Source organism: Rhizoctonia solani, chromosome 16 (assembly GCF_016906535.1).
Source record: "Rhizoctonia solani chromosome 16, complete sequence".
Taxonomy (NCBI): domain Eukaryota; kingdom Fungi; phylum Basidiomycota; class Agaricomycetes; order Cantharellales; family Ceratobasidiaceae; genus Rhizoctonia; species Rhizoctonia solani.
Window position 1 is genome coordinate 942,377 of NC_057385.1, and position 23,880 is coordinate 966,256.

Consider the following 23,880-nt stretch of genomic DNA (forward strand, 5'->3'; position numbering starts at 1 on the left):
AGGCATGTTCTATGGAGCAACAAAACCCGATCCGATAGAGCTCGCAGAAGATGCTGAATCGATTTCGTTGATGCTTGCATTCATTTATCCAGTCGCTCCTCCTCATATCAATACGATCGACCATCTCGAAAAGATCATGAAAGTCTCACAGAAATACGATGTTGAGAGGATGACCAAGTTCATCGAAGAAGCTGTCACGTTGGGAAGCAAACTTATGACACTCGATCCTATGCGTGTCTTTTATCTATGTGTGACACATAACTTTCCTGCCATACAAGCACTTACTGCCGAGTCATTTCGGCCGAAGAGCGGGACCTACTCACGGTCGACGGCTTCTGCAGCTTGCAAAATACTTCCCGCAAGCGGCTCCCGTCATCGGGCTGGTTGGGGCGCAGGGAGCACGAGTTAAGATTTTAGACCAAGTTTTAATTTGGTCCCCCCAGGAATATGGGTGCTACCAGCTATCGGCTCTAGGCGACGATAAAAACCATGGAGCCGCGCTACCAGTCTGCCCTAGTCACGCACCCCAACCTCGAAATCAAGCCATGGGTCTGGATCCGGAGTCCCAGGAACGCGTACTACCCGTGTGCCAGACTATTGCATTGTTTGGCTTCGCCAGCTCTACGATGAACTGTTGGAGAAACCAATGCATGAATGCAACGATCTGTTTCGTGCTGCTTGCCTCGCGAACTTCAGCACTCAAATGCATTGGTTGCGTTGCGGTAACGATAGGGAAGAAGGATATCTTTGAACAATGGGCTTTAAACGTCAAGCAAATTGTACGAAACGAATTGGAAGTACTCGATCCATTATACTCGCTCTAAATACCGTGAAATCAATTCAGCGTCCTGAGTATAAATACCTGTTTAATCGCTAGCTATGCTCTAAAGACTACAGCTTAATTAAGAATTAGAATGATTGTTCTCAGTTTACTATCCATAATCATAATGTGATAATCACGTGTATGATTTGAGATATTTTGTTCATGATACACTTTCCACAGGGCTGCCAATTCGTGGACGCTTGTTTTTCTTCTGGTGCTCAATTTTCTGGCTGTTCCATTCTTCCTTCAAATGAGCCTTGAGTTGAGGAATTGTCTTGAATAATCCCTGACATTTGAAACATTCAAGCCCCCTTTTTAGCAATGGTTCATACTTTGGTGCCGATATAATCGCGTTCTTCGATTCAAATAAAGTAATATGTTAGAGCGTTCGCGTGGTCAACAAGCTGAAATTTGTTCATACCGATTCGAATGTTGGCCCTTTGGAGAACGGTGTTGCGCTTGGATAGTCAAACCACTTGAGAACATCGTCAAGATGCAAGAAAAAACCTATGTCCGGCCGAAAAGAGTTATAGTGTTGTTTCTTTTTCAGCCCTGGTGAGCAAAGGTCCGAAGAAATAACATGAAGATGGACGTGGTCTATTATTGGATACTTCGCTTTCGTATTCTCGTCAAAAACGCCGGGGTGTCACTCACCCATAGAAGGAACCGCATGAAACCCTATGAACACATCCCATTGGAAGCCGTGTTGTTTCGTCATCTCGTCTTCAATCATCAACTTGGCCGCTTCTGCATCACTTTTCATATAGTGTAAGTACTCAATGCAACTTGTTTATCCCATCTCAAAAACGTTGACAAATTTGTCGTAACTCCGGCTGTAACTGTCTTATCGAGTTTGGGGAGTATCAAGAAATGGAACATGGCCTACAAGGAGCCCACCATTGATGAGAATGCGGTGCAATAGGTGGCTACACATCGCACCTTGGGAAACTTATCAAATATAGTTATACAGCGCTCGCTTTCGCTGAGTAGAATATCAGAGCCTAGATCCTCTGGCTTTGAGAGAACATAGTTCCGAAGAGCCGACCGATACGACATTCTAAACAAGTCAAAGCTCGTAGCTGTACCGGTTGGTCCAATCAATCCGTGGCTGTGCAATCATTGGCGCCTATCGAACTAGCCAGTTCCAATCGACAGCCACTCTACCGGATCCAAACACATCGTCCATACACACCAACGTCGTAGACGCCTATTTCAGCGATCTAAAATGGAGAACGATCAGGTAAGTTATGGTTGCAGAAAAATGAACGCCAATGGGCGTCTGTCCCGGGAACATCTTCAAGCTCATTCTTGGTTGACTATGTAGGGTGTGCTCGTTGATCTCTACGTCCCTCGCAAGTGCGCGGCGACCAGTACGTATCGTATCTTAATAATTTAACAACAAACTAAAAATTAATATCTATAGACCGCTTGATTACCTCCAAGGATCACGCGTCCGTTCAAATCAGCATCGCTGATGTGGATGCTAACGGCAAGGCACTTGGCACTTCCACTATGTTTGCCCTGTGCGGCCAGGTCCGAGCAATGGGCGAATCTGATGACAGCTTGAACAGGCTAGCGACCAAGGCAGGCTGTAAGTAGCTATATATCACCCGTAGCTCATAATTTAATTGGTTGGTACAGTGTTGAAGAACGTGTGGTCTTACCAAAAATGATCATTACACCTGGATTTAGAGCCCATTCGCTGTTTGTCATTATTTTTGTGCATTATCGTTGTATCATTCTGGGCGAGTTTATCATGATATTTGCCTTGAAACCCATGAATACCCATTTCATCGCGAACACATACACTATGAGTCGTCTAGCCAAGGCTCTATCCACCTTGCCCTTGTACGTGTATGTAATTGGCCGCTCATAACTAATAGGGGTATGCACGAGGTCCCACGACCACGCAGGTTTCAACACGAAGTAAACATCGGTATCACCCGATATGTGATATGCTTCGCCGGAGATTGAGCTTTCATACCGCGAATTGACGCCTGAGACTCGAGATTAAGGCGACAATCCCTTTGTATGGAAAATTATGCCAGAAACTGACTCAAGCGCTTATACTTCGAGCCCTGACGAAACAAAGACCGTCCCCATTTGGGAAAACTCTTCTCTAATGGATCGCCTGATGAACGTATATGCTTATCCGTGCCTATGAGACGAACAAGGACCGTTACTCCTATGGACATAATTTAGTCTTCTCATGAAGCACGTTCCCGATTTGTGAAGAATGGGACGCCTTAAACAGGCAGGAGTTTCAGCAAACGCTCTTTCTTGAGTTTCGCGTGCTCCCCTAGTTGAGAAAGTTGACGTTCATCACCTTGGAGGATTTAAGGCGGAGTGGTTTGGTACAGGTGAACCAATCTACTCATCCCCTCGGCTCGAATTCTTTCTCGTACTCGAGCAACTCTGTTCTTACGATCTTACGACCGCGCTGGAAGCGGAACAGGCAAGTTCTTCCTTAAACTAAACTGTTGAACTCGTGTTGACAGAAAGGTCTACAGCTATTGATAAGACACTTGACTAAATTTAACTAATATTCGATCCACTAATACCGCATGTAAGCAGAGCTCGTGTTTACCAATGAGACTATTCACTGAGAGGTCGTTCAGACCATGGAGCCTATACCTTTCTTTGATGAACAGTACAACGTCTTGACCCAGCTCACTAATTTTCCTCTCACTGTTCGAGCGGTTTTATCAAATACGAACAGATGGATAGTCTCTTTTCGGAATCTCTAGACATACTCTCCAACCTCGGTCTGACGCCGTCTGGGGTATGCAAAACGATAACAACCCAGTGACTTGTAGCCCAGCAGACGTGATGGGGCCCAGCTCAATTTAAGTCAGTATTGGGGAAATGAATGGCCTGATGTCGGCAATAACCTCTTTGAAGTACCCGCTCCCGACGTGCTTGTACCAACTCAGCTAACAGCGCCTGTTGCTCCAATTTCCATCTCCTCCCCTCTGAACCCCGCACGCCCAAGATGACCACCTTGGAACTACCCGCCGGTGGTATCGTCACCAATGGACTACTCAGCCCTCCGCCTTCTGACCGACCAGTCCGTACTCGGCGCCACAATGCGTATGACGAACTCTGTCAACTTTCTAAGCTACAGTTGAATACTCCCCGGCCGGAAACGCCAGCCACTAAATCGGGATCTGTATTCGCTACTCCGCTGCCTCCCACCCGCACTCGCAAGGCTCCGGTTGTTTCGGTCGCTCGCTACGACGAAATGCGCTACTTGACCACGCCATCTTCTTCTTGTTCCTCGAGCTCATCCTCGTCCTCATCCTCTACCAGTATTTCCCCGACCGAATCTCCATCAATCAACATGTCGGACACCTTTGAAACTCTGTCTCCTCCTGCGACTCCAGTCCGACGCCCAACTCGTCACTCTGGCGCCGGTCGCTCGCGAGTTTCTCGAAAAAGCAGTGTCGACAAACCACGCTCTCTTCAATACAATAGTCCCACTCCCAGCGGGGATTCTGATCGACCGTATGGATGTCGTCATCCTGGTAACATTGTACCAGGGGATGTGCCGTGCGACAAGGACTTTGCGAGGATGCATGACTGGGTCCGCCACCAGGTACGCAAAATAATTCACGCTTGATAGAGCCAACGGTTGCTGATTGGTTTAATAGCGCGTGCACAACGGACAAACCCCTTACAAATGTCTCGGCTGTGGGAAGCATTTCAAGCGCTCGGATGCACGGGGTCGCCACTGGGATAGCCCCTCCAATGCTCACTGCGAGGCCTACCATACACGAATAATTCGAGAGCTACTTCTTAAAGGCAGTATATCTGCGGAACACGCCGATGTTCCTATCCTAAGACGGAGAGCCCAGAAAACGGCATGCCAGAAGACGAGTAAGCGAACCGGTATTCCTGTACACGATTTGAAGGCCATAATGCAATGCCTCGATGACGAAGACACCACTGTTCCTGGATTTTAGACCCATTGTTCGCAAAATACGTGTACTATGCTAATCTTTATGCGTTTCCTCTTCTATGATGTCCTTGCCAAGAACTGTATCATTATTGAATTTATGTAACTTACACTTTCATGCCTTCATGTATGCTAATGGAACAACACACTCCTTTACAGAAATATACGCATATACTCACAAATTTTGTAAGTTCGTGTTCGTGAGTAGTTGGATGAGCAATATTCGATGTGGATTGACGACACAGAAGAGGATTACAAAAGGACACGGCCAGAAAAAAGAGTTAGTGACTACAACGTGGGTACAAGTATGATGATGATGAAAAAAGCATTCGCGAGTCCGGGCTGAAAATCAATCATTATGTCATGATGCTTGTGGTCGTGTAAGGCGGAGGAACTCGACATCTCCGTTAGAAGGAGAGCCCACGACTACGACCCCATTTTTTGAGACGTTCGTCCGATTCATCGCTCCCTTCAGCGGCACTGCGCCTACGACTGTTCCGTATACCCAATCCGAGGCTAGCCAAGGCGGACGTTAAGGGCAGTGCTCCAAGCACGTCACCCTTTTGCTTCTCCTTGTGCTTCTCCTTCCCATGGCGTTTGCCACTTGAATGAGTGCGAGCCGAGGTAACGGTTGTCGGGCCGGTTACGGGATCAGAATTGGGGTTGAAGTCATTTTCGAATCCCGTGTTGACACCGGACTGAGCGGACGGGCGTCGTGACTCGGGGTTGACAATAAGTACATCGTCGAACCCGGTTTGATTGGCGCGAGGTGTAACGTTGTCATCTTCAACAGGAGCCCTGGAGGAAGACGCAAATGTATATGGAGTATGGGATGGCACGTGTGAAGTACCAGGGGATGTATAGCGGGGCGAGGGCGCATCAGGATCCTCGGACTGGTACTCAGAATCGTAGTCAGAATCATTAGGCTCCAGAATTTCGCTATTGTCTGATTTTAATGGTTCGTTGTCGCTGTCTTCGTACTGCACGGAGGACCCAGCAGACTCAGAATCAGAAGAGTTGGGGACGGTGACCTTTCGGGGAACGATCCCGAACCGCCTCTGTCTAGCGGTAGTAATTACAGTAAATGTTGCTAATCCAATCTGATTAGTTCCCGAGCCGAACATACGGGGGTGTTTGCACTCACCCATGATAGTATTTAAACCAATCTCATCAATAACGGCATCAGAGATGTCCAGCTCATCGAATCTCTGCATGACTTTGCGCACAAGTCTTCCATCTAGGAGTTTTATGGGTCAATTGCTTTTTGAAGAAGTTTGCCAAAGTACACATACGGATGAATCTTCGGCAAGGCCTTAGAGTCGCAACAGGGGTTTCCTTAGACGAGCCCTGCTGCACCAAATGCAACCCACTAATATCACCCTTCCAGACCAAACCATCCCTTACTTCAATTTCTAGTGGGCGCCTATGTTTGGTAATAGTAAAAATATTGAGCTGTTGACGCATGACAGTCCAACACTCGGACTCACTGGCTGCGCTCTTGAAAGTCAAAAACCAAATGACTGGCTATCGTGTTCCCCGAGTCTGTCATCGTAACGGTCTCCCCGTCATGATCCCAGACAATCGTCGCAACATCTCGACGAGCCTTGCTTTTTGACGCGGAGGAACTTGCCGGGCCGGTGACGGAAAGCGTAGTAGTCCAGCCTTGCAATTCACCAAGGTGGTTGAGATTCTGAACGGATGTTATGCGATATATAACACTATCGGAGTTGGGAAGACGAATAAGAGTGTGCAATGGGTTGTCCGAGGCTAGTTCTAGGATCATGTTGGAGCTGAAGGTGGTCGGGATGAGGAAGAATGTCGGATACTTGTTTTATGGAGAATTTCGCACCAGGGAGTAGCCTACGCGAGAAGCTCAGGACGTAAGAGGGTTAGTTCGAGGCCGGAAGGATACGGCAAATGATCTTCAGTAATTCAGATTACTAGCCTGATCCAGTCTAGGAGCTGCCAGAGGGACCGGGGACGTGTGGAGCAACGTGTCTGTAATTGCCGCGCATTTTATACCCCTAGGCGCGCATTTTGGTCCCGCCCCAATGTCCCAAAGACCATGGTCCAGTTGCACAAGAACAAAAGGTCTACTCGCACCACCATTTGTCACATGATGGCTCTGTTTGCACCCAGCGTTTGTCCGTATTTAATCGTAAGATCCAGTCTGTCAGGGTTCACTTGATTAAATAAGACATCTAGCCACTTTCGTTCATAATATGCAGTGAATAAGATTAGAGGATAACACTGGGAATCAGATATTTGAGAATCAAGCCACAGTGGGCTGCGAGCGGAACACATTCAGAACCTCATTTCTCCATTCTAAAGCAAGTTCTTGCGCCTGTTCTTGACTCAGGACCCCAGACTTGCAGGTCACTTCCATGCCTATGCTATCCCGTTTACTGTCGAAGAACACCTCGATCATGCAGTCGTCCTGTATTACCGGTCAGCATCCACATGCAACAATACTTCTCGCTACTCGCCTGAGTTTCCGGCATAGCCTCATATGCCGGATTAAATGATCGCCGGAAGGTGTTTGGCTCTATGCTCCGAGTGGCCACCGGACTATTAGGTACCTAAAAGGAAAGGTGTTGTCAAGCTACCGATTCCTCCAAAGGATGAATTGTCCCCTCACCTTTATGCGCTCTAAAATACTAGCCGAAGTCTCATCTCCGTCGCTTGTAGAGGGAACCTTCAACATGTTCACGAAATAATGGAACAGTGGTTTACCAGGAGCTCCGACCCATACGCCTACATCTCGGAGCCGGCTTTGCTGTACTGCGGGAGAGCGTAATCTGAGGTCTGTCTGGAGAGACTGCGCTACAACCGAGACATTTTGTCCCAACGGACTGTGCACGTAGACGGGTAATACGTTGATACAAGGGGCCGGAATATCATCGATACCATCGAGTCCGCGTCCATTGTGTAGAAGCCCGAAAACTACACCTCTCTCCCCATTGCTTGAGCGCCTTGCTTGAACCCTAGCCCAACATGCCAAGAGGACTATATGCAGCGGTATGCCCCACTCTATAGACAATTTGCTCAAGGTGCTGAAGCCAAATACGAGGTCGCGGAATACGCAGTGCGTACGAGCATCTGGGGCAACAGTTTCGGGAAGATGATCCGAGCAAGAGACAGAGCGGAGAGGCAGATACCGGTAGCTGCCAGACCGCTTGTGAATAAACGGGCCGTTCGAGAGAGGCGTGGCCGAATGGCAGCGGCCCCTTGAAGTGCTCCCAATGAAAGCAGCAGTGGTGTAGGGGTACGCTTGACAAACTTTCCGATGGCCATCAAACTGAAGGAGGAGTATGCACCAGACGGAGCATTGGTCGGTGGTTCCGCCATCGACGGCTCGAAACCCTGAAGTGCAGTTTCCCAATAGGTCCTCTGCTCCTGTATGTTTTCTCGGGAGGCAATTGAATTCACTAGTCGACCTATGTCGTTTCTCTCAGGGAGGGCTTTCCCAAGGTAAATATCTTCTAGATCCCGCAGAATCATGTTAAAACTCCATGCATCTGTAAAACGAAGAATATCATCAGGTCCGATCCATAATCCAAGCCTATTACTTACCATATAACACATGGTGCATCTCGAGAATCAAATAGTCACCTTCCTTTCCGCGCATATAAGTTAACCTCGCGGCCGGCCCATTACGAAGTGACGGAGGATCGCTAACAGTTCTTCTTGCGATTTTCCCAACCTCTTCAAGATCGCCTATGGCCCCGTCAACAATTACTTCGTTCCAGGGTGCTGAGATTGATCCGGGCTTAAGAACGCATAGAATATTTTGATCGCCAAGAACGGTAAAGACCGTGCGCAAGATGGCATGTCGTTCAACAAGTTTGTTCCATGATTGATGTAGCCTGGGAGAATCTACAAACGGTGCAACCTTGAAAGTAAACGCATGCTGGAATCGCCATCCTCCACTTCGGACCCAAGAAGATAGTATGAAGTCCATGCCAGGTGTGACCGGCGCGAACAATTCGACAGCATCTTGTAGGCTAGGGGTAGAGTTTGACGGACCTGAGCAATAACGTGGCCCTCAAGAAGCGGAGGAGACAGGAGCGGTGCAGATTTCTTGTTAGCGGGTTCCGGCATCTCGGAATTTTTGGCGATGATCGTAGCGACATCTGCGAGGGTGGTGCTCCGAGCAACGTCCGCGGCAGACAGTTTGATTCCGGCACGCTTGGCCATACTCGTAAGTTGAATGGAAGATATTGAATCCAGCCCTAGCGTGGCGAGTTGGGAGCATGGCCGGATGTTAGAAGCAGGGATTTTAGTGAATGTAACGAGCAGGTCCCTAAATTTAATCTGAGCGGCCGTCCAACCGTCAAAATCGGAACTATATGCAGTGATATGGGTTGCTTGGGTTGAGGGAGGGGTTGGAATTTTGGATCACCACTAGGCTTTATCGAGTCTGGACGAGAGTTGTGTCGGATGTGGATGAGGCTAGATGGATTCATAGTTATTTGATGAAGGACATATTTGAATTCGGAAAGTAGTTCCCCAAGCTTCGCCTGGTTCATGACAGCCGCAGAACAAGAGGCACGGATCGTGAAGCCAGAAGAGCTTTGGTGAAGCTCGATGTTGAGTCCATACTTCAAATTGGAGCCTTAGCTTAGTCTCATCCATATATCAGAAAACTGGTTCGCATACCTGGGTCTTTGTCTCTTCCTTTCATTGTGATCAAGTGGATCCCATATGGGCGGTAGGCTGGTGGGGTTGTGAGCTGTGTCCGGCTGGAATAAGAATAGAGCATCTATCAGCGTCCTGACTCCCAGCTCTCGTTGGATTGACCGTAGCGACGCATGCTGGTATGAGAGGCTTCGTTGTTGGCGCCTTGGATTCCACGCAATAAGTCTCCATAAGTCCGATATAGCGACAGATCAATATGACAAGGGATCGTGTTCTGATATATAACGATAGGTTCTAAGTCTCGATATAGTAACTCTGCCACTTACAAATACTGGTCCAATCACTTCCTCTGCGCCAGGAAGGGTTCTCCCAGAAACTACTTGACCAAAAATCACATCGTTCTGCTCCGATAGATGCGACAAAACCCTGGCCATAGCTGCCTGCCCGAGGCATTGAACGTTAACCTCATAGCGCCTACATGTACGTTGGATATTAGCTAGCTCAATCTTGCATTCCGTTGAGCTTCGCCATGCATTCGCTGACGTATTGGGTGCGAGGGAAAGTAAAAACGCTCGCTCCAGTTAGCTTCTTAGCCCAATATGAGGTCCCGAAGTGTTCTTGGATGAGAATCCGAGGAACTAGCTCATGAAATGAAACCGGGTTTGGCGTGGCTACCCCGTGGTAGATAGATCGAACCATGTGGAAAAGTAAGGGAAGAGAGATGCCATCGTATAAGGCGTGATGCAGAACGACCAGAAGATAGTCGCAATTATCGACATTGAAATGGCAGAGATATAGAGGAGGTGTCTTTAAATCATGAACCTCGGTGAGAGGGAGGTCCGAAATAAACTGTGAAAGTGCGCTGGACGGCTCCTTGAACTCTCTTTCGCTCCATGGAAGTTTGAGTTCTGAGTGCAAAACTTGTCCCCAGCGCCCAGCACTCTCGCAAAATACGAAAGAGGTACGCAGAATACTGACATCTCTGATAGTTTGGAGCCATGCTGATTGCAGTTTTTCGACAGAGCACTCGGGTTTGAGTTTGAATGTGAACCCATGAATATAGAGCCGATCATCCGAACTGACAGTCTGCAAGAAGTCAGTTTTGGCTACATGATTGCGAACTCACAGTGCTTACCTGAGAAAGCATTCCAGATTGCAATGCTGTGGCACCAGTAAACTGTAGCTTGTCATCCTCCGCGAGCTTCAGTTGTGTCATATCCAAACCCTCAGCTAACTCTTGAAGAAGAGCGTCGAACCATTGAGTCTGCTCAGCACTACCCAGCTGAGAGGTCTGGTCTTCTAATACTTTGCATTTGGTGGCAAGTCGATCAATTGAATCGGCCTGGATTATATCGATGGGAGAGACGAATATACCAACGTCTTTGAGCTTTCGCGATAGTGTGACAGCCTTGAGCGAAGTCAAGCCCAAAGAAATCAAAGATGTGTCATGTGTAACCAAATCGAGCTCGGTGCTTAAGAATGAAGCCACAGAAATAATCAAGGTCTGGATCAGTTTGTCGTTCTTTCCCGAAGACTCTATGGGATCTTCGGACTTAACGGCAAGTAGTTCTTGTCGAGAAATCTTGGCGGCTTCGACATCAGGCGAAGGTATCGATTCGCCTCTGGAAAGCAACTGGAAGTGATATTCAACGCTGGAGAGGAGGCGCTCAATCTCCCTGCTTTGGAGCTCCTCGGTAAATCCAGCTCTGACCTCGATAGTATTAGTTGGGGTCGCCAATATCTCGACAGAAAGAATGAACTAAGGGATGATCAGTACCTGATCAGTATAGCAAACATAGTTCTTACCTCTGTTAATGGAGCCTTGGTTTCGCAGTGCTTAAATGATCTATAGGGCTCGTGGCCTCCCTCTATTCGGCAGGAGAAAAGAGTTTCAAAAAATGACTGAACGCCGAGCCAGCGTTGGATATTTCCCAAAGGAGTGTGCTCAAAAGCTAGAGTTGATGTCAATTCGGCCTGTGATTTGCCGAGCACATCTGGTGAAGACATGCTGGACTCGGAGAGAACGAATGGGACGAGAGATACAAGGGGAACAACGGCATTTTCTACCCCTTCCACAGGTAAAGAACGCCCGGACCGAATAATCTGAGACCAGAATGTCAACGAGTCTACGGGTGAACAATAGATTAACCTACACCGAATATAGCGTTATCCTGCCATCCAAAGGCGTCGCGGCCAGCCAACGCATAAGACGCACATCCAAGAGCCTGTAGAGTTGTTTGTTGCATACGACAGGCAGATTGCATTGCTTCGAAAGAAACTGACGAGAATACCCGACGAATAAATCGAGCTTGGGGCCTGACGGGTTTGCGACCCGACAGGAGTTTGTGATCCAAGTGACCGAGTTTTCCAATCCAGAATTGTTGAGCAGATTCTTGTGAGCCGTAGACGGATTCGAGTAGGGGTTGGAGCGGGACTGCCTTGCTCATATGATCTCCCACAATGGCAGAGTCTAAGCTTTTCATGAGACTTGGGAAAGCAACTCCATCATATATCGTATGGCTCAGTGAGACGACCATGAAACGACCTTGTGTTTCATAGATGTTAATCCGGAAGGTGGGGGTCGTCAAATCGCTATTAATCTCTGATGAGATACGATTTTTTTCGACCCCAAGGAACCAGGAGGGAAAATTCGCAGTTTCTAATTCAAGCGGTTGACGGCGTGTGACCAGCGGTACTTGTATAGCTTCTGGGTAAAGTAGTACCTGCATTGGAGTATTTTCCACCAGAAACACAGTTCTACGTCGAGAATGTAAGTAGCTTGCCCGTATGAAAGATTATACGTACCGAAGGATTGGATGATGTCGAACCACTTCAGACCATGCTCGATTCAATTCAGATATCTCAACATGTTCCTTGATACGATAGACGAAATGTTGAACATATTGCGTAGGAGACACCAAGGCCTGGAAAAGGACACCTTGCTGAACCGGAAAAGTGGGAAGTACGGCTTCGATATCTTCAGGTCGAAATATGCCCTCGGCTGTAGGACGCCATATTCGATCAAATTCGTGAAGTAAATTACCAGACTCCTCGTCCTCCCGACTCGAAGTTTGTTTCAGCGCGGCGACACTTGAGAGCACAGGATCGGCAAGAATATCGCTCACTGCAACATGACTGTTGGGCCATAGCTTGCGAAGCTCTCGAGCGAGTGCACTGATTTTGAGTGAATCCATTCCGCATTCGAGTAAGTTCGAGTCCACCCTTATCTGCGCGAGAGGTGTATTGGAAAGGCGAGAAATGATCTCAGCAACAGAACACTGGTCGGTGTCTAGAGATCCAGTTTTTTGGGGAGAGAGAGGAAATTCGATCGATTTCTGTTCACGTTGTACTGCGAGCAAAGTTGAGATGGGGGTGGCCCGGAAAAATTCGGCAAGAAGTTTGGTGTCGGTTTTCATGTTCAGGCTTAAAGGAAGGAAGATAACTGGAATGACATGAGATGGGCGCATATATACTGCGAGCTCTCGTGCTGCCACTGATTTTAGTGCCTCATCAGTGTCGGAGGGAAGTCATGAGCCAATTCAACGTGCCCAGAGCGTCTTTCAGCGACGGATATCTGGCGGTCCCCGAAAGCGACGAAGCTAACTAGCAGATCGGAGCCCGACTCGGGGTGCTTGGCGATCAAGGTTGCGATATCCAAAGGCTGTTCTGATGCTTTGCGAAGCACATTTGAAACACCTTCGCTCTCGATACGGACTCCCCGCAACTTGATCTGAGTGTCGATCCGTCCCATAATTTCGATTGTGTCATCCGGCATCATACGCACTGTATCAGAGATTAACCACAAATCTTTAGGCCTTATTATGGACATACCGAGGTCTCCCGTACAGTAGGTATTAGACTCAAGGGTAGGCCACTTTTTGAAGGCCTTAGCGGTGACCTCGGGAAGATTATGGTATCCACGGCCGACTAGTGGGCCCTCAACAACGAGTTCACCTGGATTGCCACGAGGTACTATGTTCATGTTCGCATCTACTACGTAGGCCCGACACGACGGGAATGGATGCCCAATGTTCTCCTTGCGATCACTTTGTCTAATTAACCGCGAAGTGCAACCAATGGTGGCTTCAGTTGGACTGGAATGGTATTCCTTTAGAAAATAGCAGCAAGAGATAAAAGAAAGCGCACCCGTAGAAATTGGCCAATATAAGCGAAGGGTGGTTAGCCCATTTGCGAAGCAACTACAACAAAAAGTAAGCCTCAGCTACGCAACCAAGCCACTCCACTCACAGAATCTGATATTTTTTCTCCTCCAGAAACCAAGTATTTCAATGGAAGATCATCTGGGCCACTAAGAGTAGCTTCAATCATGCTAGGGACCATCCCGGCGTGTGTGATACCAAGATTGATCAGATTTTCCTGTAGGTCTGCCAAAATCTCGTAACGAGGTGCGCTAACGAGACGAATCCCCAGGCACCACGTCTGACAGATCTCAGAAATATGCACGTCGAAAGCAATGGCTAAACATATTTGAATATACATTCATATGATAAAAAGATGAAAGGGCTCACAAGCTAAAGCCAACCGTTTGTCTGTATTCGGATTAGTTACTGGCCTTGGATAAGCGCACATGGCTTCGATAGCCCAGTAGAGTCCCCTGTGGTTCAGCAAACAGCCTTTGGGTGTCCCGGTCGTTCCTAATTTTTTATTCAGAAGAGAATTGGGCTATAATAGTCGATAATAACCCACCGGAAGTGTACAGCAAGTAAGCAAGCGAGTCTAGCTGTGCCAGGCATATATCATCCGACGGCTGTTCTGAGATATCTCTTGCCACCTTTGCATTTTCAGGTACCAATGCAACGTCGCCGAAATCAGGCGCCAACGACGCTGTGGTGACAACAAACTTTGCACCGCTATCGCGAACAATGAACTGACGTCTTTCCGACGGCAATTCGGGGTCGATCTGGTAAAATATTAACGTCGCCGCTATAACTATGATCGTTATACTCACCGATACGTAGCACGCCCCGCATTTGAATAGAGCCGCATTTGCGACGTAAAAATGTTCGTCTCGGGCACGACAAACAGCCACTTTGTCTTCGAGCTGAACTCCATGCTTTGTAAACCAATTGGCGAGTGCGTTGCTCCGAGAGTTCAATTCCGCATACGAGAGAAGGACAGGGGGTTCTTCCAACGTGCTGTATATTTCGTGTGCGATCGCATCTGGACGAGTAGCTGCATTATGCATCAACCAATCGACAGCGACATGGGCCCGGGAGGAATCATAGTCCTCCTCATAGGCAGACATAAGATTACTCGGAAGTGGGATAACAGATGCTGGTGATACTGCCGGGTTGGTACAGATAAAATGAACTGTTGCGCAAACTTGCTCGACATAATTTTGAAGTGCAGGCTCGGACATAATAGCGCTGTCACAAACTACTGACAATTCGACACGTTCGCTCCCTTCAGAAGATAAATAGGGCTCTCCGTCCGTTCGTGTCCTTGGGATACCAAGTGCAAGCAAGCCATCAAAGTAGGCCGGTGTGGCGCTGTCAAATGCTCCTTGAATGAAACGAGCTGGGAGCGGATTGGTTTCAGGCGGGAGCCCGAGGTTCGATCGAACATGCTCCAGGGAGACATCTTCATAGGCGCTAGCTTGTTGTTTGACATGTTGCGCAAAAGCAACCCAATTATCGCAGCCTGAAAGACTGAGGCGCAAAAGACCAAGTGAGGAAGTTCCATCGTTGGGAGTGCTTCGCTGCTCTCCGAATAAAAACTCTGTAGAATCAATGTAACCCAAAAGGACTTTGGCGAAGGCAGCTCGAATAACGGATTGCAGGTCGATATCCAAGCGACAAAATTCTTCGTGGAGCTGAACTCGTACGGTTCGAGTAATAGACAATCTTGAGTGTACAGGATCCCGTTTACCTGATAGTTCTGGCAGAGAGTGATAGCGATACCCCGAAAGCATTTCGACAGGGCTCATCGTTGCTGCGTCGACACAGTGCGCAGGCAGGAAAGGTTTGCGGTGTTTTGGGTGAAGCGAAAATCACAGCTACTTCATATTATCCCTCATATTGCTATCCATTCCGTATGAGTACACATGACATAACCGGCCGACGGATCCCCGCAAAGTAACCAGGCGGTTTGCGAGAGGGACATGATGGTGGCTCCAGAGGAAATTCAAAATGGTACGTTGCATCGCGATCGGAGTGTCTGGGGGACTTTCGAAGCAGATCTGCGGGTATCAGATAAAATTTTCCATCTTCTTAGATTAGATGTGCACGCTTGCTTTCAGTTTCAGCCATCTCCAACCGGTCGACTCGCGATCGTTCCACACGGCTAATACTGGAATTACACCATCTTTTGAATTTATTTTGCGGCGTATCTCGGATATTAGTTCTGATTTTTTTTTCTCTATTCACGGATATGGGGCTAACTCCAAAGCATTCACTCCCCCCGGAACACGGGTTGTCTCTTCTCTCGGAATGCATCTAGAGCTTCCGTCCTGTCCCGCGTGGAAAGAAGTGGTTCGTAGCATGCTCTCTCGTGCTCCAGACCGGCATCTAGCGGGACTTCAAGTGCAAGTGAGATTGACGCTTTAGCAGCACGAAGAGCGAGTGGGGCTAGCGATACACATTAAGCGATAAGGATGTAAACTTCCGGAAGAGTACATACCACTACCAGCCATCTCAGCTGCCAGCTCCAGTGCCCTGTCATAGGCCGTACTTGGATGCTCCGAGACGTAATCCACCAGCCCTATGATGACGATTAGGCTCATACTTGGATGCAGGATGCTTGGTACCCACCCCATTCTTTGGCAACTTGTGCGCTGAGCATACGTCCCGTAAACACAGCTTCCTTGGCTCGAGTAAGTCCGATCACCCTAGGTGCTCTCTGGGTTCCGCCCGCTCCTGGTATGATACCAAGTTTGACCTACGAATAGTGGCTCAGTTTGGAATAATATTTATGCATATATATAGTACGAACCTCTGGGAATCCGATCTTTGTAACATTGCTTCCTGAAATCTCATTAATAATAATGTCTGGCAAATGCGTGCATACTAACCGGCGATCCTGAAGTCGCAAGTAAGCGCGAGCTCAAGTCCACCACCCAAGGCAGGGCCATCTATCGCGGCGATGGTAGGGATCGGGAAAGAGTCCAATCTCGACAGCAGCCGATTGAGGTTCATTAGGAACGCTTCAACCTGCTCTTCTGACATAGTTCGCCTTTCAATAAGATCAGCACCTGCACAGAACGCGGTGTGACTCGATGAACGGATGATAAGCACTTGTATACTAGGACAAAACTATGTAAATGAGCTTTAAGTCAGCTGCAAAACCTACAGGCGATCATGCATAACTTGGTCCAATGCATCAGCCAATTCATTGACCATTTGGATAGAGAGTGCATTTCGAGCCCTCGGGCGATTAAGTACAATGCTGTAGACGCCGCTGAGGCCTACTACTTGTCCAAGTAGCAGCATGATGGCGGCGGCGAAGGGGGACGTACAACCATTGGGGATGTCAGCAGTGAGGGGATTGAATGGAAAGCAACCAAAGTACGAGTGACATAGTACTTTAGGCACTTCTCTACCCATATTCTCCTCTAGCGGAAATCGTTTGGATATTTCCTTTGCACAAGAATTATCTGCGGGCAAACAAACTCCAATACTTCCCAATGGCACCGTGAATTTCGGTCTTGCGTCAGGTTTCGTTCGCATGTGTTTATTCGGTTATATTCGGCAGCAGGGCATACCCCACCCAAACGTTCCCCGAGATTTCCACGCGTAATTTGGTGCTCGCAGCGGTTGGTCGGTGCGGCGCACGTTGACGTCGCGACTCCAATATGCAATCAGATTGGATCAATTGCAATCTAATCATATCAGGTGGGGCATCTTATCAGATTCTCAGCTCCAATCGGCCGGATTATCTGACAAAATCACGTCGAAACTTCGTGCACTCGTGGACGCAAGGGGCTCTCTGTTTCCTACAAGCGATGAATATGTTTTCTGTTGATATTCTTCTCGGCATGAATATTTGCTCGGAATAGTCTCCCGATTGCGCCTCTACCTTGCCTTTCCTGCTCCTGTCCGTACCCATCTCAGTCATGGCACAGCACGCACCCAGTGGTGCTCTTGCAGTGGACGAGAAATCTGTTCCAGGATACGAAGAGCCTTATCCTTGGTGGTGTCGCGTACCCTTTGTCTCCCTAAAGCCCAAGGCTCCACCCGACTCCCTCGAGACTGCACGACGCTACCTGAAGACCATGCTCCTTGGTTATCGAGACTTACATTCTGGTGGCTCAACCCACTCTTGTCCCAGGGTTATAGCCGTCCTTTACAAGCAACTGATATGTATCAACTTGGCGACAAACGAGGGGCCCACGTCTATTCTTCTCGGTTACAAGATGCATTTGAGCGGCGCCGAACAGCACTAGAGGACTTCAAGGCTCGAATAGAAAATCGCCAAGCCCGTCCATCCTCATGGCGTCGTTCATATGGAGACTTTCCGGGTCGCAAACCGTCAAAGAAGAACAATGGCGGAAACTTATGGCAAAACGTCAACCCAGCCTGGCAGGTGCTCTTAATGATACTATATTTTGGTGGTTCTGGATAGGTGGTCTGTACAAAGGATTAGCAGATGCGGGAACAATATGTAGCCCATTACTAGTGAAGGTAAGGTATATATATGAGAGATCGACCAGACTAACTTGAGTGTTTTAGGCCTTAATTAATTTCGCATCGCAATCCTACGCCGCACACTCGGAAGGAACAGCTGCCCCCTCTATTGGGAAAGGGCTTGGGCTCGCGTTTGGACTTCTCGCACTCCAGTGGTTGATCATGCTCCTCAATGTTCACGCTTTCCATCGTTCCTTCACTACAGGAGTCCTCCTACGCACTGCCTTGATAACTTCAGTGTTCTCTAGGGCGCTTTCATTGACATCTCGTGCTCGAACGATGGGTGGAATGACGGCGGGCAAATTTGTTGGCCTCATAAGTACGGACGTCTCGCGAATTGACTATTGCGCTGGCTATTTCCACATGGCCTGGACCGCTCCGTTGCAGATGGCAATATGCTTGATTATTTTATGCATTAACCTGGGATGGAGTGCATACCTGGCTTGGCGTTCTTTGTCATTCTAGCCCGCTTCAGGGCAAGGTGACCCAACGTCTATTCTTACTACGGTACGTACTCCACTTTCCTTCGCTCTTTATCGAGTCTTAACAATGTTCTCCTCCAGAAAACGAAGTATGGTATGGACAGAAAAACGTATCAAAGCGCTACACGAGATCTTAGGAGCTATGCGTATCATCAAATTATTCGCTTGGGAATTGCCATTTATGGATCGTATCGGAGAGTATCGCAGGTCTGAGATGTCGTATGTACTTCAATCATATTAATAGCATTATCTACTGACAAAACACACAGCTATCTTCGCTCTCGACTTACCTTACGCTCATTTAACAATGCGTTTGCCTTCTCCTTGCCGACCCTTGCAAGTGTCGTTTCATTCGTTATCTATTCAGCAAGCGGCCATACACTTGAGCCTGGCATTATCTTCTCCTCATTGTCCCTATTTGTGCTCCTAAGAACCCCTATGACCTTCCTACGTAAGTAAAATCATGTACATCCGGCTACGGGTGCTAATACATCTTTGTTTCCAGCCGTCGCTCTCAATGCCATTACGGATGCTTCTGCAGCGGTTCAGAGGCTTCAGCCGATTTTTATGGCTGAGACTCGATCCGAGAGCTTGCCAGTTGAACCAGACTTACCAGTTGCTATCAAGGTACAAGCGCTCGATCTTACTTGGGATTTACCACCGCCCACGAGCGCACCCAAGAAGCGGCCGGAACCCCTCAGAGGAATCTTTTAGGAAGACTGAGGGGGCGGTTCGGCGCGAAACCAACGGCAGCTCCTGTGTCGACCAGTGAGAAGCCCAACACCACCCCAGTCAAGGAGCCTTTCAAAATGAATAATATCAATCTGGAGATACCAAGGGGACAGTTGTGCGCTATCGTTGGGCCCGTGGGCTCTGGAAAGTCGAGTATGCTGCAAGGGCTCATTGGAGGTAAATATAATCGTATTGGGGAATGACCGATACTAACGACACGATCAGAAATGCGCAAGACTGGTGGTGAAATCCGATTTGGCGGTACCGTTGGATACTGCCCCCAGACTGCGTGGATTCAGGTATATATCTTGGTATACAGTACGACCTCTTAATTGACTATTCCAAAGAGTATTTCCATTAGAGACAACATTACATTCGGTCAACCCTACGACGAGAAAAAGTACCAAGATATAGTTCAACGAGTTTGTTTGCAACCCGATTTTGATATGTTACCGTAAGCAGGCTGCAGATTCGCTTCGTTCTAGATATTTAAGAGATTTTTTCAGACACGGCGACCTAACGGAAGTTGGCGAGAAGGGTATCTCCTTGTCCGGTGGCCAAAAACAGCGCATTAATATCGCACGCGCACTTTATTTTGGTTGCGATATCACCTTATTTGACGATTCTTTTTCCGCTCTGGATGCGCATGTCGGAAAGGCTGTCTTCGACAATGTCGTTCGAGCAGGCGGCGTCTAGATGGCCGTACCCGGGTGTTAGTGACCCATAAACTGGACTTTTTGCCGCACGTGGATTATATCATCACACTCAGCGAAGGGAAAATAACCGAGCAAGGGACTTACCAGAACTTATGGCGCGGACGGGTTCTTTGCAAAGTTCATTTCCGAGTTCAGTCATAATTCTGCCGAAGAAACGAATGGCTCTTTGGAACACCAGAACGAGCAGAAAAAAACCACTAAGAAAACCAAAGCGAGCCCAGGCGGGAAAGCTGCTATGATGCAGAACGAAGAACGTGCAACTGGCTCGGTCAGCTGGAAAGGCAAGTCATTCGTGCTGCTTTGGTTACTATTTCTAATCGTTTGTACAGTTTACAAAGCCTATTTTGCTGCCGCAAACATCCAGGCTGTATTCCCGCTGCTGTTCCTAGCCATATTATTATTCCAAGGTGCAAGTGTATTGAGTCCATATTGGTATGTATATGCAGATCGAAATTGATGTTTATTAACCTTAAAATCGATCAATAGGCTTGTTTTTTGGCAAGAAAAGTAAGTAGTCCACCTCTATTTGAGTATCGTACTCTGAAGGGCCATATAGCCGATTCCCAATCAAACAAGGTGTCTATGTAAGGATTTATTGTTTTATTCCATCACAAGTTCTTTAACCCATCACTTCATTTCAAAGATGGCAATATATGCGATACTAGGCTTCGCGCAGGTCAGTTTTCTGCAAAGTATTTAAAATCGCTACTCTAACAAATGATCAGGCTTTTGGGTTATTTTGTATGGGTGGCGTCTTTGCGATTCTTACATTCTACGCTTCTCAATCACTGCATAGAGTAAGTATGAACCGATGGTGTTCAAAATGAGTTCTGAACAAATGATCAGGACGCGCTCGACCGTATTTTACATGCACCAATCTCATTCTTTGAGTACGTGTGGCGTTGCTTGTTCTAAACTACCACGTAACTTTTGCCCAGTACAACTCCCCTCGGCCGAATTATGAACCGGTTTAGTAAAGGTACCAGTCAAAGTTAAATTGGCCGTTGTGACACTGCTCAACACTCTGTGAAGATGTCGACACCATTGATAATGTCATCGGTGACGCCTGTCGCATGTTCATAGGAACACTTGTACAGATTATTGGCGCAGTCGTTCTTATCTCGGTAGTACAGCCCTGGTTCTTATTGGCTGTGGCTATTGTCCTACTGGCTTACTACTGGATAGCACTGTACTATCGTGCTAGTGCACGAGAAGTTAAGGTATGGCTCTTGATTTTATATCCGTTTCTGGTGTTAATAATGGGCATAGCGCCTTGATGCGGTCCTAAGGTCCTCTTTGTATGCTCATTTTGGCGAAGCAATTGGCGGAATCTCAACGATTCATGCATACCAAGTCTCCAGTCAGTTCAAGCTCGAGAATGAACGCAGGATGGACTTGGAGAATAGGTGCGCTTTGTTCATTCCGTAAACTTATATAGACTTAATAGATAGGTATTAGAGCGTATTGGATCACTACCGTCAATCAAAGATGGTTGTCACTGAGACTCGATTTCCTCGGATCGCTTCTGTTACTGGCCGTGTCATTATTGTGCGTTGGTGCCAGATTCACTATCTCGCCTGCACAGACCGGTGTAGTTGTCTCATACATGCTTACTATCCAGGCTGTAAGTACACCACTTAAGTTCCGAACAGTTCGTTCCTCACGCTTTTACAGAGTTTTGGTTGGGCAGTACGCCAGTCGGCTGAAGTGGAAAACAATATGAATGGCGTGGAAAGGATTGTTTATTATGCCAGAGAAGTGGAGCAAGAAGCATCCCATGACTCTAACCCCAGCGAACCAGGCTCCTCCGCATGGCCCATAACCGGGCAAATTGAATTACGAGATGCGATTGTTCGCTATCGTCCAGAGCTCCCACCTGTTCTAAATGGGTTGTCTCTCAGCGTACGAGGCGGCGAGCATGTGGGAATTGTTGGCCGAACCGGAGCCGGGAAAAGCACGGGTAAGACACAGTCGTTATGTTGGTTTATTTTTCGTGCTTAAAGCCTTCCTAGTCACCCAAGCACTATTTCGGATGATGGAGCTAAGCTCCGGAGCCATATTGATTGATGGTGTTGACATTAGTAAACTTGGATTGCGGAAGTTACGAAGCGCCCTCACTAGTAGGTTTACGTTGGAATCCAGCTCGGCGTTTTTAATTTCTGAAAATCCACAGTTATACCTCAGGATCCTCTTCTTTTTAGTGGCACGTTACGGTACAACCTTGATCCTTGTTTGTCGCTTACTAGCGTTTCAGTCTACCACTTCTAACTAAGCTTGTAGTTTCGACGTATGATGATGCTCGTCTCTGGGACGCTCTGAAGCGCGCACACCTTGTGGAACCGTCGAAATCGAACTCCAGCATCGAAAAGACATCCGAAAATGACTTGTATTCTGGCCGGTTTACTCTTGATATGGAGATTCAGGATGAAGGATCAAATCTATCGGTGGGCGAGGTAAGAGAGACTGCCACACCACATCTTCAAATGTTAAGTTCGCTATTCCAGCGATCTTTGGTTAGCCTGGCTCGTGCCCTCGTCAGGGATACTAGATTGTTCTCATGGATGAAGCCACGGGTGAGCGTTTGAAATAGTAGCTTGAGGATCTATATGCTTATGTCTCTGTCAGCGTCTGTTGACTACAAGACGGACAGGAACATCCAGTTGACCATCCAGGAAGAATTCAGAAACAAAACTCTTCTTTGCATTGCTCATCGCCTACAAACAATCATTGGCTATGATAAATATGCGTTGTCGATGGTGGAAGGGTGGCCGAGTTTGACTCTCCGACCAGACTGTTCGAGAACAAGGATAGCATTTTTTACGGAATGTGCAAAAGCTCGGGAATTACGTCCGAAGATATCAAAAACGCGACTCGCTAATACAATATGCGCTTGAACCGGGGATGGAAGGAACAGCTTTGCTCTTGTTTCCGGTCATGAATCAAGCTATTTGTTTTTTTTTTACTGGAATCTACTTAATCCATTAGAGATGGAACGTATAAATTCGATCCATCAATTACAATAACTTCTACGTGGGCGCCCTTTTTGGCCACATATACACAATATCACAGGGAGTAGCTCAATTTTTGATTGCACTAATGGGATTATTGGGTGTGCTTGGCGTCGTCAGATGTAAAACCCTGACATAATGGGTCAGAGCGGAGCTAACTAATTGATCATGAGGTAGGTCTCGGCCATTCCATTTATGCTGGAAGTTCGGCCGAGCTCCCACGTTAGGCGTATAGCAGAACGGTTGGCGAGATAGGGGACTCGTCCGGCCCTATCATGCTCCACACGTGCTAGGGTTGCTTACTTTTCTATCCGTGTAGTTTTTGTTTGATTCAAGCTATTCCCGATCTGCTTCTAGACACTGAAAATGCAGTTGGAGTTTCCTGTGTGTGGTGGGTTGCTGGAGTCAAGGTATTATAGCACCAAAGGCTGGTATTATTATCTGATTCCTCACCTTCACTCCAACCAAGCTTACAGTAAACAAGTTTATTTAATGGGTCACACAGGTCATTGTTTCCTCTCCCTATTACACACTATGACAGCCATCATCTCAGCCCTTCCTCGGCCCCATACGAACTATTCTGATTACCACTTCTGCTTTAATGGAACTATAACATATGCTTCAATTACTCTTGACAATGTCGAAATACTCAAGTCTATCAACCGAGAGCTCTTTTCGGTCGCTTATCCTGATGCTTACTACGCGGCTACCGTACGAACTGAGCTGGCCGATTTTTGTAAACTGAGTATGTAACAGTTTCTTTCGGAATGCTTTGGTGCTCATACCCCCCACTGTATCTCGCCCACCAACCAAGTATACCTCGATGACATCCCGGTTGGGCAAATTACATGTACTTTCAAGCCATCGGTAAACGATGGGGAGAC

At 47.6% G+C, this 23,880-nt stretch overlaps 11 protein-coding genes across 11 annotated transcripts; 5 read left to right on the top strand and 6 right to left on the bottom strand.

The window, feature by feature from the left end:
• Positions 1 to 4: 4 nt before the first annotated feature.
• On the top strand, positions 5 to 824 carry RhiXN_01530 (The BTB (BR-C, ttk and bab)/POZ (Pox virus and Zinc finger) domain; the record flags this gene model as incomplete). The annotated part of the gene is made up of 2 exons (XM_043321349.1): positions 5 to 250; positions 342 to 824. The coding sequence occupies 2 exons, from the start codon at positions 5 to 7 to the stop codon at positions 822 to 824; spliced, it is 729 nt and encodes a 242-aa protein (XP_043187172.1).
• Positions 825 to 983: 159 nt separating this feature from the next.
• RhiXN_01531 (scavenger mRNA-decapping enzyme DcpS) lies at positions 984 to 1,879 on the bottom strand (the record flags this gene model as incomplete). Its single annotated transcript, XM_043321350.1, has 5 exons — positions 984 to 1,178; positions 1,245 to 1,420; positions 1,478 to 1,578; positions 1,632 to 1,705; positions 1,763 to 1,879. 5 exons carry the CDS (start codon positions 1,877 to 1,879, stop codon positions 984 to 986), a joined length of 663 nt encoding a protein of 220 aa, XP_043187173.1.
• A 169-nt stretch (positions 1,880 to 2,048) lies between these two features.
• On the top strand, positions 2,049 to 2,496 carry RhiXN_01532 (ribosomal protein S21e; the record flags this gene model as incomplete). Its single annotated transcript, XM_043321351.1, has 4 exons — positions 2,049 to 2,063; positions 2,148 to 2,193; positions 2,247 to 2,414; positions 2,465 to 2,496. 4 exons carry the CDS (start codon positions 2,049 to 2,051, stop codon positions 2,494 to 2,496), a joined length of 261 nt encoding a protein of 86 aa, XP_043187174.1.
• A 1,319-nt stretch (positions 2,497 to 3,815) lies between these two features.
• Positions 3,816 to 4,785, top strand: RhiXN_01533 (C2H2 zinc finger; the record flags this gene model as incomplete). Its single annotated transcript, XM_043321352.1, has 2 exons — positions 3,816 to 4,418; positions 4,474 to 4,785. The coding sequence occupies 2 exons, from the start codon at positions 3,816 to 3,818 to the stop codon at positions 4,783 to 4,785; spliced, it is 915 nt and encodes a 304-aa protein (XP_043187175.1).
• A 400-nt stretch (positions 4,786 to 5,185) lies between these two features.
• On the bottom strand, positions 5,186 to 6,561 carry RhiXN_01534 (uncharacterized protein; the record flags this gene model as incomplete). Its single annotated transcript, XM_043321353.1, has 4 exons — positions 5,186 to 5,868; positions 5,923 to 6,015; positions 6,071 to 6,201; positions 6,266 to 6,561. 4 exons carry the CDS (start codon positions 6,559 to 6,561, stop codon positions 5,186 to 5,188), a joined length of 1,203 nt encoding a protein of 400 aa, XP_043187176.1.
• A 489-nt stretch (positions 6,562 to 7,050) lies between these two features.
• RhiXN_01535 (condensation domain protein) lies at positions 7,051 to 9,850 on the bottom strand (the record flags this gene model as incomplete). Its single annotated transcript, XM_043321354.1, has 9 exons — positions 7,051 to 7,215; positions 7,417 to 7,762; positions 7,846 to 8,296; positions 8,352 to 8,707; positions 8,770 to 9,092; positions 9,125 to 9,393; positions 9,438 to 9,520; positions 9,557 to 9,690; positions 9,743 to 9,850. The coding sequence occupies 9 exons, from the start codon at positions 9,848 to 9,850 to the stop codon at positions 7,051 to 7,053; spliced, it is 2,235 nt and encodes a 744-aa protein (XP_043187177.1).
• Positions 9,851 to 9,917: 67 nt separating this feature from the next.
• On the bottom strand, positions 9,918 to 12,832 carry RhiXN_01536 (condensation domain protein; the record flags this gene model as incomplete). Its single annotated transcript, XM_043321355.1, has 5 exons — positions 9,918 to 10,502; positions 10,552 to 11,175; positions 11,223 to 11,519; positions 11,570 to 12,173; positions 12,222 to 12,832. 5 exons carry the CDS (start codon positions 12,830 to 12,832, stop codon positions 9,918 to 9,920), a joined length of 2,721 nt encoding a protein of 906 aa, XP_043187178.1.
• Positions 12,833 to 12,915: 83 nt separating this feature from the next.
• Positions 12,916 to 15,363, bottom strand: RhiXN_01537 (AMP binding enzyme; the record flags this gene model as incomplete). The annotated part of the gene is made up of 7 exons (XM_043321356.1): positions 12,916 to 13,199; positions 13,248 to 13,510; positions 13,563 to 13,615; positions 13,665 to 13,894; positions 13,946 to 14,071; positions 14,124 to 14,337; positions 14,386 to 15,363. 7 exons carry the CDS (start codon positions 15,361 to 15,363, stop codon positions 12,916 to 12,918), a joined length of 2,148 nt encoding a protein of 715 aa, XP_043187179.1.
• Positions 15,364 to 15,827: 464 nt separating this feature from the next.
• On the bottom strand, positions 15,828 to 17,101 carry RhiXN_01538 (enoyl-CoA hydratase/isomerase family protein; the record flags this gene model as incomplete). The annotated part of the gene is made up of 7 exons (XM_043321357.1): positions 15,828 to 16,003; positions 16,056 to 16,136; positions 16,187 to 16,313; positions 16,368 to 16,399; positions 16,447 to 16,676; positions 16,725 to 16,839; positions 16,891 to 17,101. 7 exons carry the CDS (start codon positions 17,099 to 17,101, stop codon positions 15,828 to 15,830), a joined length of 972 nt encoding a protein of 323 aa, XP_043187180.1.
• A 386-nt stretch (positions 17,102 to 17,487) lies between these two features.
• RhiXN_01539 (multidrug resistance-associated ABC transporter) lies at positions 17,488 to 17,817 on the top strand (the record flags this gene model as incomplete). The annotated part of the gene is made up of 1 exon (XM_043321358.1): positions 17,488 to 17,817. One exon carries the CDS (start codon positions 17,488 to 17,490, stop codon positions 17,815 to 17,817), a length of 330 nt encoding a protein of 109 aa, XP_043187181.1.
• A 46-nt stretch (positions 17,818 to 17,863) lies between these two features.
• Positions 17,864 to 22,652, top strand: RhiXN_01540 (ABC transporter transmembrane region; the record flags this gene model as incomplete). Its single annotated transcript, XM_043321359.1, has 26 exons — positions 17,864 to 18,055; positions 18,104 to 18,438; positions 18,524 to 18,565; positions 18,622 to 18,759; positions 18,810 to 18,991; positions 19,046 to 19,167; positions 19,212 to 19,449; positions 19,498 to 19,571; positions 19,620 to 19,726; positions 19,779 to 19,810; positions 20,318 to 20,420; positions 20,475 to 20,495; positions 20,545 to 20,572; positions 20,632 to 20,664; positions 20,714 to 20,785; positions 20,835 to 20,878; positions 20,927 to 20,967; positions 21,021 to 21,208; positions 21,258 to 21,394; positions 21,552 to 21,612; positions 21,663 to 21,948; positions 22,001 to 22,108; positions 22,162 to 22,218; positions 22,269 to 22,441; positions 22,493 to 22,561; positions 22,614 to 22,652. The coding sequence occupies 26 exons, from the start codon at positions 17,864 to 17,866 to the stop codon at positions 22,650 to 22,652; spliced, it is 2,922 nt and encodes a 973-aa protein (XP_043187182.1).
• Positions 22,653 to 23,880: the final 1,228 nt, after the last annotated feature.